This window comes from Rhinolophus hipposideros, assembly GCF_964194185.1.
Source record: "Rhinolophus hipposideros genome assembly, chromosome: 2".
NCBI lineage: Eukaryota > Metazoa > Chordata > Mammalia > Chiroptera > Rhinolophidae > Rhinolophus > Rhinolophus hipposideros.
In genome coordinates, this window is record NC_138048.1 from 85,574,777 (window position 1) to 85,589,593 (window position 14,817).

The 14,817-nt window shown below is 33.4% G+C and overlaps 1 protein-coding gene across 1 annotated transcript in view; it reads left to right on the forward strand.

Annotated features, from left to right (window-relative positions):
• The window catches only part of DHX36 (DEAH-box helicase 36), a 42,887-nt gene extending 29,147 nt beyond the window's left edge, over positions 1-13,740 (forward strand). Inside the window, exons 18-25 of the mRNA XM_081029760.1 lie at positions 1,666-1,839; positions 1,978-2,064; positions 3,073-3,156; positions 6,343-6,442; positions 6,535-6,625; positions 9,148-9,268; positions 9,874-10,026; positions 10,420-13,740. Of these exons, the coding sequence (XP_080885886.1) occupies positions 1,666-1,839; positions 1,978-2,064; positions 3,073-3,156; positions 6,343-6,442; positions 6,535-6,625; positions 9,148-9,268; positions 9,874-10,026; positions 10,420-10,605 (996 nt within the window). The 3' untranslated portion in view covers positions 10,606-13,740. The remainder of the gene's footprint in view (positions 1-1,665; positions 1,840-1,977; positions 2,065-3,072; positions 3,157-6,342; positions 6,443-6,534; positions 6,626-9,147; positions 9,269-9,873; positions 10,027-10,419) is intronic.
• The last annotated feature ends 1,077 nt before the right edge of the window (positions 13,741-14,817 follow it).

A 14,817-nucleotide genomic window follows, 5' to 3' on the forward strand; every position in this document is an offset into this window, starting at 1 on the left:
TTAGCAAACCAGAACATTATCTATCCCATTTATTTAGGTATGTAATCTTTCTCAGCATTTCATTGCTCTCTGTGTAGGGGTTTTATAGAGCTTTCATAAAGATTTATTTTTTGGTTACTTGTTTTTTTTTGGATTCTACCCTAACATTTTAATTTTTCATTTTCTTGTAAGTCTGGTATACATAAGTGACATTGGTTTTTGAATATTAACCTTATATTCATCAGTGTTGTGAAACCCACTTATTCTAATACTTAGATATAGATTTTTTTCTGCACAGTCACATCTATATATAATTACAATTTTATTTATTTTATTTATTTCCAGTCATCTAGGACCTCTAGTAAAATGTTGAGCAGAAGTGGTATGATAATGTGTTCTTTTTCTCAAAGAGAAAGCTGTCAACAATTCATTGAGCATGTTGAAGTTTTTTTTGTAGAAACTAACAAGTTAAGGAAGTTTCTATTCTTAGTTTACTTAGAGATTTCTGTCATGCAGGGATAATTGATTTTTATCAAACACCTTTTCTGTCTCTAATGAGATTATGATATGATTTTCTTGTTTAATTTGTAATGTTTTGAATTACATTGATTTTTTTTTTTTTTCTAAAGGTTAAACCAACTTTCATTCCTGAAGCAAACCTAACTTTCTGGGATTTGATTTGCCATTATTTTGTTTTGGGTTTCTCATGCATAAGATTATTCATTAGTTTTCCTTTTTCCAAATGTCCCTCTCAAGTTTAGGTACCAAGATTATGCTAGGTTCAAAAAACAAATTGGTAATATTACATACTTTTTCTTTTTTTATTTTCTGAAAGTTTTTGTAAGATCAGGGTTATTTCCTCCATAAATGTTTAGTAGGAGTCTAATGGGACACATTTAGTAGGAGCCTGATGGGACACATATGGGATTTTTATTTTATTTCTTTTTGTTCATATTTTCCTGTATACCTGGTTATTTTAATTGTATACTGGACATTCTATCTACCAAGTTCTTTGTAGATAAAAATTTGGAGCCTGGGGTGATGGTCATTTCCACCATGGAGGATTTATGTTGCTTCTTCCAGGGAAACAAAGCCCTAACATTGGGGTCACTTCCTGGACTTCTGTCATTCCTCAGATCCTAGACTTGTAATTCTTTTGTTAACTCCTCTGTGTCTTCAAGAAGCTTTGCTAGCTATGCTCAGTAGAAAGATTGGACCAAATTATCTAGGTAATCAGAAGAGAAGTCACCCCCATTTTTCAGGGTCCTCTATATAGGGTTATCTCTTGCCTTCCTGTCTTATGCCTCCTAAACTATTAATACTGGAATCGATATATAATATTCTCTGAGTTTTTTGTTTGTTATATTTTTTCCAAACTCTTGCTCTTGTGAGTGATTTTCTTTATTCAATTGAAGGTTTTCTAATGTGCCACTTCTCTCCTAACATTTATAGTAAAGCCGAGATACAGATGAATTTAGTTTTTATTTATACAAGTTTAACTTTTGCTGACCTCAAAACTTATGTTTCGATAAAGAAAACTAAAACTGATGAACAATCTTAAATATTAGGGCATTTGGGCTTAAGAGTGAGGAGTGGCCTCTTTTTTTCTGTTTTAAGCAAACTAAAATTAACTTTGAGTGTGATGCTTTACAAGGCAAGTTTTAAATATAAATCTTTCCTTTACAGAACGCTTTGGATAAACAAGAAGAATTGACACCACTTGGGGTCCACTTAGCACGATTACCAGTTGAACCACACATTGGAAAAATGATTCTTTTTGGAGCTCTGTTCTGTTGCTTAGACCCAGTACTCACCATTGCTGCTAGTCTCAGCTTCAAAGATCCCTTTGTGATTCCATTGGTAAGAAAGATACAAAGAAAAGGCTGGGCATTTTTATATACACAGAATAATTGTTGCTTAGATCCAGTTTTCATTAGCTTTTTATTAGAACACTCTATTATCAGAACAATTTAAGTTGCCTTTTCTTTATTTTTTAAGGGGAAAGAAAAGGTTGCAGATGCAAGAAGAAAGGAATTGGCAAAGGATTCTAAAAGTGACCACCTGACAGTTGTGAATGCATTTGAGGTGAAAAATAACTTGTTCTGGATTGTGACATTTATTTAAGTGAAAAGCTGATAACATTTAACTCTTTAAAATCTATATTATATAGATATTATATAGCTATCAGGAGTAAATTGCTAAGTGAGATGTGAACGTTTAAAATCAAGTAAATGTTTAAAAAAATATTAACAAATATGTTAAAAATATTAACATTAAAAATATTAACATTGTAATAGCTTATTACATTTACCCTTTTGGAAAAGAAGTTTATGTTTGTATTTTGATAATAGAACAAGTGAACAATTTATTTAAAAATTTTATTTGACATTCATTTGTATCTTACTGACATTCATGACAGAAGGTCTCTTTGTTCATTAATAAACTATACCTATATTCAGATTTAACATTTTCATAGAGTAGTATAATCTTGTACATTATTCAGAATAGAGGGACATTTTCTGCTCCCAAAAGCTAGGCTTATCTGAGGATAAACATTTATCACCCATCTTTGCAAAATATAAATGTAATTTAGTTTATCAAGAAAGCATCTTTTTACTATAGTTCTAGACTCAGTTTTATACTGCATATTAGGGGAAAGTTTATATGTTTTTTCCCTTTAAGTTCATTCAGTATTACTTTTTCCCCATTTTCGTCTTCCTCTAGCTAAAATAAAAAGATGAAAATTCATATTTGTGAAGTTGAAAAATAAATAATAGCATTGAAATTTGTTCAACAGAATGCTTGTTTTGATTACTATATTATTATAGTATGCCATTTTGTATAAAATACACAATATATTACTACATATAACATACTTATTTATAGAAAGGTGGGGAAATTCAGTTAGTGGTGGTTATCTCTTAAGTAGGATTCTGGGGAGTTTTATTTTTTGTGTGTGTAAATTTTAGAATTCTTTGGCCTTTTTACAAAAGAAATGTCAGTAGATTAAATTATTACCTAAATGAAAACAAACAAATAAGTAATCCTTGCTTTGGGGAACGGTATAGTTTTTTTCATTTCTTTGCCCCATAGGGCTGGGAAAAAGCCAGGCAACGTGGTTTCAGATATGAAAAAGACTATTGCTGGGAATATTTTCTGTCTTCAAACACACTGCAGGTAATGGTGAATGTTCTGAAGTGATCTTCATATGTTATATTAGTGTGTGTGTGTGTGTGTGTGTGTGTGTGTACATTTTGTACACTTAGATCTGTGGCAAAAAGTTAAAGGTGTGAGTTTGTCTTATGAAGTTGAATCCTTATGCAAAATAGAAGTAATCTTTATTAAATCAAATGCAGCAAACCAAGAAAAGATGAATAATGTAATAAGCAAAATACCAATAGCTAAGAAAAGACACAAGAGTCTATAATATATCAAGAAAACACAGTAAGTCTCAGTTACTGTTCCTGCACCATCCTCTACTTGACATTATGACGATTCAACCTGAAAATTTTCACTAATACTCCTAAAATCTGTTTTTAACTATCTTTGCTTTAACTTTTGGATCGGTATCTTTGTCTTTAACTGATTAACTGTAATGAGAAAACGCTGGACAGGCAGTATTTGTGAAATGGAAGAAAATAACACAGAGGACAGACGCACTGAATTGGAGAAGTGATCTCAAGCCATTGTGAAGGCGAATACCCTTATTATTCCTCATTACGCATGTGTGGCTTCTGGACATTTAACAAATCTATAAGAGGTTAAAAGAATCCAGAATCCAGCATATTTAATTAAAAATGCCCAAACATTAACTAAATTAAAAGAAGGGTTGTGACATCTCTGACACCTACTATAGCCAAAGGATAAGAGGAATTGAACACAGCATATCTCAACAGGAAATACTTTACAACTGCTTTATAGTAAGGAACAGTTTAAGAATATGAATTCAGAAAAACAAAAATAAGAAAATAAACCAACCCAATGAATGAAGAGTGCTGAGCTAAGAAAATTTTAAGACGAAAAGATTTGCAAGGAACAAAGTGGACACCCTTTTAAAGCATATTGTTGCCATAGAAGAAAGGCTTGACATAATCACAGTTTATAGATGCAGCTGCAAAAGAAAAACGTTAAAGCAATAAGTAAAAAACTTGTAGACAGTAAGACAGGATTGATCCATCCTGAAGATTATAAGTGTCTACACTTGGAAGATTCACGTGTAATTGAATATTTATTCAAAGAGGTATAACATTTTCCTGAAAAAGGAAAAATGAAATGAACCACAAGTATGAAAAGATAGCTGAATCCAAGTGTTACTTGAGCATACTATAATCAGTCAAGATATTAATTCAAGTATAAAGACAAAGGACAGGCATTCAAGAAAGCACTTGAAATATGACACCCATGAGCTGTTCTTGAAAAACTCAGTGACAGTGAAATGCTATTAAGAGATGAATCAAAAAGAATTCAGGGATGGAGCATGCATGCTAAGTCAACTGGTGGTATGCACTGAAATTATTTAAACACAGAACAAATACAAAACAAGAATTATGGATACAGAATGTACTGTAAAGGTTATTATTCTGAACAGTAAAAAAAATGGTAATAAAAGCCAGGAGTTAACCTAGAGAGTCAGTTATAAGAAATCAGGTGGGGAAACTCAAAACACACAGTTCATAAAAGGAAGATGCATTTAAATATAACCAACTTTATGTATCATAATCTCATTTCAAGCTTACAAAGATGCTTCATTAAATACCAGGGGTGTCAAAAAATGTATACACATTTTAAGAGATATTTATCTATGCTCAAGCAGTAGTTTGCCATAATCAGAAGTGTCTGGACTCTGGTGGTAACCACTTTGAGCACCTTTGTAATTTTAGAAGTCAAACGTGACTTGTATTCATCTTTTGTTGCCTGTATATATTGAGTATTACAATTAATACAGAGTTTTCCTTTCTTAAAATGTATATACATATTTTTGGCACCCTCTAGTGATTATGAAAATGTGAGATTTATCTAGTTCAGTTTCATTTCTGTCTATTTAACTTTCTTTAAATTGAACCTGACTTACTTATTTTTTATTAAAGTTTATTGGGGTGACAGTGGTTAGTAAAGTTACATAGGTTTCAGGTGTACAATTCTGTAATACATCATCTATATCTCACATTGTGTGTTCACCACCCAGAGTCAGTTCTCTTTCCATCACCATGTATTTGACCCCATTTACCTTCATCTACCACTCCCCTCCCCTTTTACCCTCTGGTAACCACTAAACTATTGTCTGTTTATGAGTTCTTATTTGTTTGTCTTGTTCCTTTGCTGCTTTCAGTTTTATATCCCACATTATCAGTAAAATATGGTTCTCTACTTTTTCTGTCTGACTTACTTTGCTCAGTATGATAATCTCAAGATCCATCCATGTGGTCACAAATGGCACTGTTTCATCTTTTCTTATGGCAGAATAGTATTCCATTGTGTATATATACCACATCTTCTTTATCTAATCATTTATCGAAGGACGCTTTGGTTGTTTCCATGTCTTGGCCACCGTAAATAAAACTACAGTGAACATCGGATAGAATCAATTTTAATACTTCTATAAAACAGCTCCTATACTTTTACCCCATTGTTAGGATAGCATTTCTAATTCTTCTGTCAGTATATACATAATAAGTAAGTACAGTATTATTTCGTAATGATTTTTCTGACAGTATTGAATTTAGGGAAGTTGCTTTATGTATATTTTTTATATTAATTGAATGCTTTATTTAAGGAGCCTTGCATCTTTTTTAACCGAATAGTGATTTTTCTTGAAAATAACAACGAAAAACAGGCCTTAAGTTTTTTTTTGTCAGTACACAACAGTAACTAATTCTCAGTAATAGAAATATGGATTTTGGTTATTTTCTTTATGCTTTTCTGTATTTTTTTAGAAATATGAGGTGGAGAACAATGTTGAAAATTATATTAGTCTTTTTGAAAAATGGAGTAATCCATAAAAGTAGTGGTTATTTCCTACAATAAGCAAACTTTTTCTGTAAAAGAACACGATAACTTTTAGGCTTACGTCTATAAGGTTTCTGTTGCAATCACTCACCTCAGACACAGTACAATGCGACCATAGATAACATATGGATGAATGGGTGTGATTGTGTTCCAATAAAACGTTATTGACAAAAACAGATTTTTATAAATTTTGTAGTTTTTATCAACCCCTGCTCTATCTAAAACATCACAGTTTTTCAAAAGTATTTCATAAAGCAGGGAAAGCTTATAGCTATACTTACAAGTGAGTGTATGCTTTATAATACCCATAAATCTGTGAAAGGTATTTTAGTTCTGTTTGTTACCATTGCTCCTTAGATGCTGTATAACATGAAAGGGCAGTTTGCTGAGCATCTTCTTGGAGCTGGATTTATAAGCAGTAGAAATCCTAAAGATCCAAAATCTAATATAAATTCAGGTAAAACAGAAAATGTGATGTAAATAACTTGCTACTATTGTCCATTGTATCAGTATTTTACTATTTTTTCTTTACCTTCCCACTCCTAATAGATAATGAGAAGATAATTAAAGCTGTCATCTGTGCTGGTTTGTATCCCAAAGTTGCTAAAATCCGACTAAATTTGGGTAAAAAAAGAAAAATGTAAGCATTGAAGATTATTATGAATTCTTTGTAATTCTGTCCTTAAACTTTTGAAATCTTGTAATGCAACAGGGCTTATGTTATACATTTGTTCTTAGTTGTAGTCTGGGCCATATTCTTGTTCTGTACCTTCGAGCATTTAAGAGAAGGCAAACTGTTTAACAGTGGCATCGCTTTCCCATCATGTCCCTGAATCAGCTCTCCGTCACCCATTATTCACAAAGAATGTTAGTCAAATATCATAGCAGTGTAAATATGAGAAAAGTAAGCCAGCTATTAAAATCCAGTGCCTTGATGGACATTGCTTAGAATTGTTTTGCTTTAGGATTTTCTTCCTCTCTTATAAAATGGATCGTTTCATAATTTATCTCTGAATAAAATTGTGATTTCACTATTTTGAAAAATAAAGTATAACTTAAAGATGTGTACAAATAGAGTCAGCCTCAGTAGTAATTGGAGAGAACAACGAGGCATGTTTGCCTAGTAAATGAGCTAGTGAGAAAACAGAAACTGAAAGTCACAGATTGCGAGTGATGTGTGAATTGTTGCCACCCATTTGGAGGTTACCCTAGATTAGAATTATGTACCAACTATCTTTAAAATAGTCACCGGCCCAGTGGATTTTTCAAGTGAGTATTTTAATTTCAGGCATATGTCCTAAGCATGTAATTCCAAAATTTTTTTAAAAGTTATTATTGTTAACAACATGCACGTAGATGTCTAGTAGCAATGGGAAAATTATGGTTTCATAATGCCACATTATATGTCATTTCTGTTAGGTGGGCATATGAAACAGCTATTGTGTGGTAGCATAAAATATTTGAACTGGTATTAAGTAAATAAAGTTGTATACCCTATGATTATAAACAAAAAATATAGACCTCAAAGCACAAACATCATTCTAGGGCAGTCGTTCTCAAATGGGATGCTTTTGCCCCTCGGGACATTTGACAGTCTCTGGAGACATTTGTGATTGTTATAACTGAGGGAATACCACTAGGGAATACCTCTAGTCGCTAGAGGCCAGGGGTGCTCTTAGTTATTCAGTAATGCAGAGGACAACCGCCTACAACAAATTATTCCATATGTCAAAAATGCTGATGCTCAGAAACCTTATTCTCATGTATAAGATAATGTGTAACATCAATTTTAACCGTCGTGGCTGGATTATCCAGTACTTTAAGTGATCCAAGTACTTTTTGACATCAGTACTTTGTCAAATTCTTCTTCATGTCTATCCCTAACTTGACAGGTATCTTAACAGAAATACAAATATTTTATATATCCTTCTGCCATTCTGGGAAGGGTTTATGGGGCGGTGGGGAATGTAGTTCTCTTTGGATTGGTGCTTTGGTTTGGTCTAGACCAGGGGTCAGCAGATTTTGGCATACTGGCCAAAACCTTTCTGTATACATTTTTATTGGAACACAGCCACACCTGTTTGTTCACGTGCTGTCGGTGTCTGCTTTCCTGCAATACAAGCGGAGCTGAGTAGTTGCGACAGAGATCAGAGGGCTCACAGAGCCTAAAATATTTTCTCTCTGCTGCCGTACAGAAAAAGTTGGCCAAACTCTGCTGCTCTAGTGATGTAGATAGGGTGCGGGGTGGCATTGGTTAAATTGTGCAGTGAGTAAAATAATTTATGATTTTATTCTGAATAATGTCTCATGACTATAATTTATGATTTTGGTAGAAGTATTACGGATTCCTAGAAGCACAAAAAAAGATGCTCTTAAAAACTAATTAGGAAGAATTAATTAATGGATTATCAGCTTTTGTGTTGTTATTTATCTAATATAAGTAATTATCATTGACTGTTTAAAAACAAACCACCAATATCTCCCTGTTGAATTATAATTAAAAATTCCTACAAATTGAGGTAAAAATTTTATGACTCAAAGCAAAGACCCATAGGAATGACGAGGCTAAAGTAGAGCTGTGTCAAAGTACATTTATTCTAAGTATTCCTGTTTTGAAATTTGGGGATTTGGATGAATGTGAAACATTTAAAATATGTTTTAGAACAGGTTTCTAAAAATCAATTGTAGCTAATACCTCTTCTAAACAAAATTCTTAATTTTTTATTTCTATTATCTGTGAGCATAACCTGTGAAATTTTTTATTTGATCATTTCACAGTTATTCTGTAAATTAAGGGCTACTTTTTATTATGATTGACAGTAAAATAGACCAAAGACTATTCTCTTGGTCTGAATCACTCTGAAGTATTTCAGCTGTTTATTTCATTCTTTGTCCTTCAGTGGTGTAGTATAAACATAATTAAGGAATATTTTGTCACCTTTCTAATAGGTTGACTATACCTCACGAAGAGATTTTATGATTTATATAGCATATTCATATTTAGCTGATATTTTTCCATGTTTTGTTAAAAAATGTTCTTTCAAATAAAATTTATATTGCAAAAATATACTGAGGTCATCTCTGAAATTTTTTTAGATTGAGGGATTAGTTTGGAATCTCCCAGAATTTTTTTTAACAAATTACATTTTAACTTTTTTAAAGGGTGAAAGTTTACACAAAAACTGATGGGCTGGTTGCTATTCATCCCAAATCCGTTAATGTGGAGCAAACAGAGTTTCACTATAACTGGCTTATCTATCACCTCAAGATGAGAACAAGTAGTGTAAGTAAATACTTAAAATAATCACAGATCTGAGTATAAGCCTTGTATTTTTATAATTGTATAGTTTTCATAATTATAAACAAAATCCGTTCTGTCTAAAACAATTTTTTTCTGACGTGAATTATAACTTCCTTAATCAAAGAACCTATACTTTTAATGTGCAGGTCTGTCATGATTGATCTTTGTATTTGAATTAATTGGGACCGTTATTTGATTTTTGTAATTGTCTTTCAAAGGCTGCATTCAAGAAATACTGCCATTTTCTGGTATACAGGTGTTTACACTGTCCACATAACTTGTTGGCATATTGGTCCTAATATTAAGTGGGATTCTGTTTACATAGAGATAAAAATAATTTCAGGTTCGTTAGTGTTTTGGTTTTCTTAGAATATTTTGTTTAAAGAATACTACTATTGTTTGAATTGAAACAAAAATGGCTCATTTAAAATGATATTTCTTCAAAACTGGTACGTAATTACATTAACAGGGTAATAGCTATGTTAAAAGGATTGATTCTAATCGACTGAGACTGGTGGTGGTATTGAATTAATGTGGCAGTAATTCAGACTGCTGATGGTATTCATTTGCTTTAATTCTCCTTGTAGATCTACTTGTATGACTGCACAGAAGTTTCCCCATACTGTCTCTTGTTCTTTGGAGGTGATATTTCCATCCAGAAGGATAACGACCAGGAAACTATTGCAGTAGATGAATGGATTGTCTTTCAGTCACCAGCAAGAATAGCACATCTTGTTAAGGTGACTGACTTTACACGATTGTCTCTGAATCTACATGCAATTTAGTATGTGTCTGTGGTTTTGTTCCAGATGCTATATATATGTTATAGTAAACATTTCTTTATGTATTTCAGCAGAGAAAATAGTGTTGAGAATTTGATTCATATTTTTTTGAGGTAGTTACAGACCAACAATTGTAAATGCTTAGTGTGATTGGAAGTTTGAACTTTTAGATTTTACTGTACTTTAGTTGGCTACTCAAAACCGCACTTTAGTTAGTTGCTCACTGAATATTTCAGGCTTTTGTAGAATAGCTTATGAAGTTCCTTGTAGTGGCTAAAGTCACTTTTACATATTACAGTATTTGGTAGCACATCTGCCTTTATTGAACTTGTGTAATTTTTCCAACCTTAGGAATTAAGAAAGGAACTAGATACCCTTTTGCAAGAGAAGATCGAAAGCCCCCATCCCGTAGACTGGAGTGACACTAAATCCAGAGACTGTGCAGTTCTCTCAGCTATTACAGACTTGATCAAAACACAGGAAAAAGCAACTCCAAGGAACTTGCCACCACGATTTCAAGATGGATATTACAGCTGACAACTTTTCTGTGGTGGTATGAAAAGCCAATTTGACAGCCATTTTCCATCATAGTTTAATTTTTGGCTAGATGCCAAACACTGGGACATGAATAATTTTCATGTGTAAGGTAGGAACCTTCAGTAGGCAGTGAAAACTGTGCATGAGTTCACAATGTTGTATATAGCTGTTATAAATATACCATAAAAAACAATATGCTCTCTGATCATATGCTCTGTTGTGGTCATGTCCACACTTTGGGAGTATTCCTCTTATGTATATTGAGTGTTATACCACGTGAGAAATTCCTTTGTTCTGTTAAAATTAATTTTTCTGCCCAAAATGACTGAGTATAGAACCAATAAAAATAGAATGGTTAACCAAAAAGTGTCAAGTAGGAATATGAACACAGCCACATTTTTTAAGTGCAACTTCTGTCAGAAGTTAATTTGTTGTAATAAAACCCAGTATTTAATAAAATGTACAGTGTGTAAATCTCAGCTAACTTTTTGGCTTGGTTTCTACATCTCCACCTCTTCATTTATTTGATTTTTTTTTCATCTTTTTAGAATACATCCATACTTTTTACGTCACCTTGTGTAGCATAATGTAGCAATTGAGAACATGGTCTGGAGCCTGACTACCTAAGTTCAAATTTCAGCTCTGCCACTACTAGATATCTTGGGCAAGTTACTTGGCTTACTTTTTCTTATCGAAAATACAGGTAACAATTGTGAGGACGGAATATGTTAATATACGTCAAGTGCATAGATTAGTGTCTGGCACGTAGAGTGTACTCACTGAATCTTAGTTATTTCTCCCTAAAATACTTTTTAATAGTCTATCGTATTACACTTTTTTCCCCATACTGTGCTATTTTACCCTCTCCGCGAATAGAAGGTAATGTGACATGTACTGTATGTTTTTAACTCTATCCAGCTGTGACAAATACTATTGGCTGCCAACAACAGCCATCCTGTCCCTCCCTTTTTTGTTTGCTTATGTTCACGTGTTCCTGCTCTGTGCGGCCTTGTGCCCAGAGATGTTGGACCCTGCACGGTCTTACAACTGTGTAACCCTGTCCTGGCCACTGGCCAGAAGAGATCTGCCAGGAACATCTGAGGGAAATTTTCCTCACTACTAGACATAGAGGAGGAAATTCTGCTTTCCCCCTTGGAGATTGTCTTGTCTGAATCTGGCACTGGGAACTGCGGCAGCCATTTTATGCACAAGGTTGGCTCAGTGGGAAGATCAGAGTCCTTGATGATGCTAGTGAGCTGCTGAATTCTCCAACTCAACCTGTCATTGTTTTAGCCTCTTTTGGTAGGGTCTTTTGTGTAACTTGGCAGGAAGCTTGTTCACTGAAATACGCTATTCATTGAGCATTGTTTGCTGAGGCCTCTGTTTCTACCATTTATTTTGTGATCTAACAGTTTGACACAAATGTTTGACAAAAATGGTAGTACTGGACATACTGCACAGAGAAACCCTAGAAACTACATATTGTGCCTTCCAGTAAATGCAGAGAAACCAAAGGAAAAGAGTATTACAAGGGCTGAGATTTACTGATAATTCTATGATGATCTGTTAACAGCACTGGTTCTGGTACTGCTTCCATTTCTGGGAACATGTGTCCACCTATCATTGCCTTCCAAGGTTTTGAATGTACGGTGTGTCCTAAATCCATTCTCTGAGCTAGTCTCCCAAAAGTGACCTGGATCTCACTGAATTCTTGCACTGAGTCATGTCACAATATTGCACCATTTTAGTTTTGCCCCTAACCTTAAGGTGACCAATAGGTCCTGTTTGTTCTAAAGAGTGTGACTCTTTTTTTGCTTTTACTATACAGTCAGTTGGCCAAAATGGTCTTAGCAGAAAGCATTTTAAAAATCTGAAGACAGATGACTAGTTAATTGGTTCCATGTTTGCAAACCTTTATTTAGTCTCCATATAAATGGTGAAAATGGTCCTAAAGAATTGTCTAATGGTGAAGTTACTCAAAGAGATTAAGCAGTTATTATCACCCCCAATTTGTGTCTGTAGCTCATTACGATGGAAATTTTAATTGAAAGTATTATCTATAGTTTTTTGTTTGTTTTGTTTACAAAATAGGGTGTTACTATTGAAAATGAATTACAGGGCTGAGAACTATTTGTCATTTGGTCATTTTAAAGAATAAAGCATGAAATTAAGAAAAAAGTATTTATTTGCCTCACCATTGTGAGTGATACTGAGAATCTCTTGAACAAATAACCGTGAAACGGAAACTTATGGAAAAAACAGAAGAAATCACTTAATAATCTTTAGAAAGTGTCTTTGAAAAGTGAGTCTTTGACATCTTCCTAATTCTTTAAGTAGGGCAAAAGCTCTAGATAAATTTATACCAATTACTACAAGTGAGTTTCTTACTGCATTTTTAAAATAAAGTCCACCCTAAAAGTTAGAAAACTATAGAAAAGCTTTAGATGGAATTTATTGTAGTACCCTCTTACCCAAAGTAAATCGTAATTTTCCTTCTACGGTTTTTAGCTGAGTTTGTGTATATTTATTTTATGAAATTGTAATCGTGGTAATCATTTATAATACACTAGTTGTTTTTAAATGGCATTTTTATTATGATTTTAAAGCAATACGTCCTCGTCAAATATTTAGAAATTTCACATAAAAAAGCATGTTACCCATTTTGATATAGTTCCGTACTCTAAGCTTTAAGGTATTATTTTATATGTAATAAAATTAGCCAATTTAAGTGTATTATTCTGTGAATTTTGTCAAACGTATAAAGTCATGTAATCGTTACCACCAGAATCTTCATATAAAACATTCCCATCACTTAAAAATTTCCCTTGTTACCCTTTGTAGTCCATCTCCTGCCCCCACTTTGTCCGCTGACAACCATTGATTTGCCTTTGGTCATTAGTGTTTTGCCTTTTCTAGAATTTCAAATAAATGGAATCATATGTAGTCTTTATGTCTGGCTTTCCCTTAACAGTGCTTTTGAGATATTTTGAGATATTTATGTTGCTGCATGTATCAGTAGTTCCTGTTTTATTTAGTAGTATTGCATTGTATGGTTATATCAGTTTATTCATTCACCAATTGATGGACTTTTAAGTTTGCTATTATAAATAAAGCTGCTATGAACATGTGTTTACAAGTTTGTGTGTAAATACGTTTTCATTTCTCTTGGGTAAATACCTATGATTAGGATTGTTGTGTCATATGGTAAATTTGTTCGTAAAAAACCTTTCAAACTGGTTACCAAAGTAGGTGTATCATTTTACACACACACCAGCAATGTGCGATGGTTCCAAGTTTTGTAAATCCTTGCCAGCACTAGTGTTTTTAGTTATTTCTTGTTGCTTTGGTTATGTTAGCTTTAGTGGTTTGTGGAGTTATAGCTCGTTGTGGTTTTATTTTGTATTTCTATGATGATTAGTGATGAGCATATTTCATGTGCTTTTTTGCTGTCTTCCTTAGTTGTTTGTGTGTGTGTTTTGGTTTTCCACCTCATATGGTAAGTAACTGGGGCATTAGGGATATGTCTGACCAGGGAGAGGGAGAAGGATTCTTTGAATTTTAGAGATGGCAGAAAATTTCGTTAACACAGAAAATGACAAAATATGCCTCTCTCCCGTTGGTTGGTACAGTAGAGTTAAGTCACTGCTAATCAAGTGCCAGAAGAGAATTGTACCATTTTAGGTGACTGATGTCAAAGCCTGGGAGCTAAGGAAGAAGCTGACCTGGACACACTGCAGAGCCAGCCCGTACTAGGGATGAGAGTCCCACTGTCCTGCTGAGGTAGGGGACTTCTTTTCAATTGTGACTACCCTTTCTCTAGTTCTTAATTTTGATTCTTGTTTTAATGGTCTGATGTGAATTTTCAAGTAATTTTTTTTCAGGATAATGTGATATATTTCTCAGTCCTTGCACAATGTATCATGTTACCTTCACACAATGAAGGCAACTTGGTGAGGAATAGAATTCATTTTAGCAAAGCTTTCATTTAATGAAATAAAGATTCCTTGATGATTTCTTTTTCTTGGCCTTTTAGCTGTATACCTCTTGGGTATTACAGTGCCTAACTTGTCATACACTTCCATTCACCCCATTTTAACAGCTATTTCTCTTGTTAAATTATTTGATTATTTTTAATTGTTCCTGGAAGCCTGTTTTTTGTTGGTTTGTTGGAATTTGTGTGTGTGTGTGTGGTGTTTTTTTAAGGCAAAGATG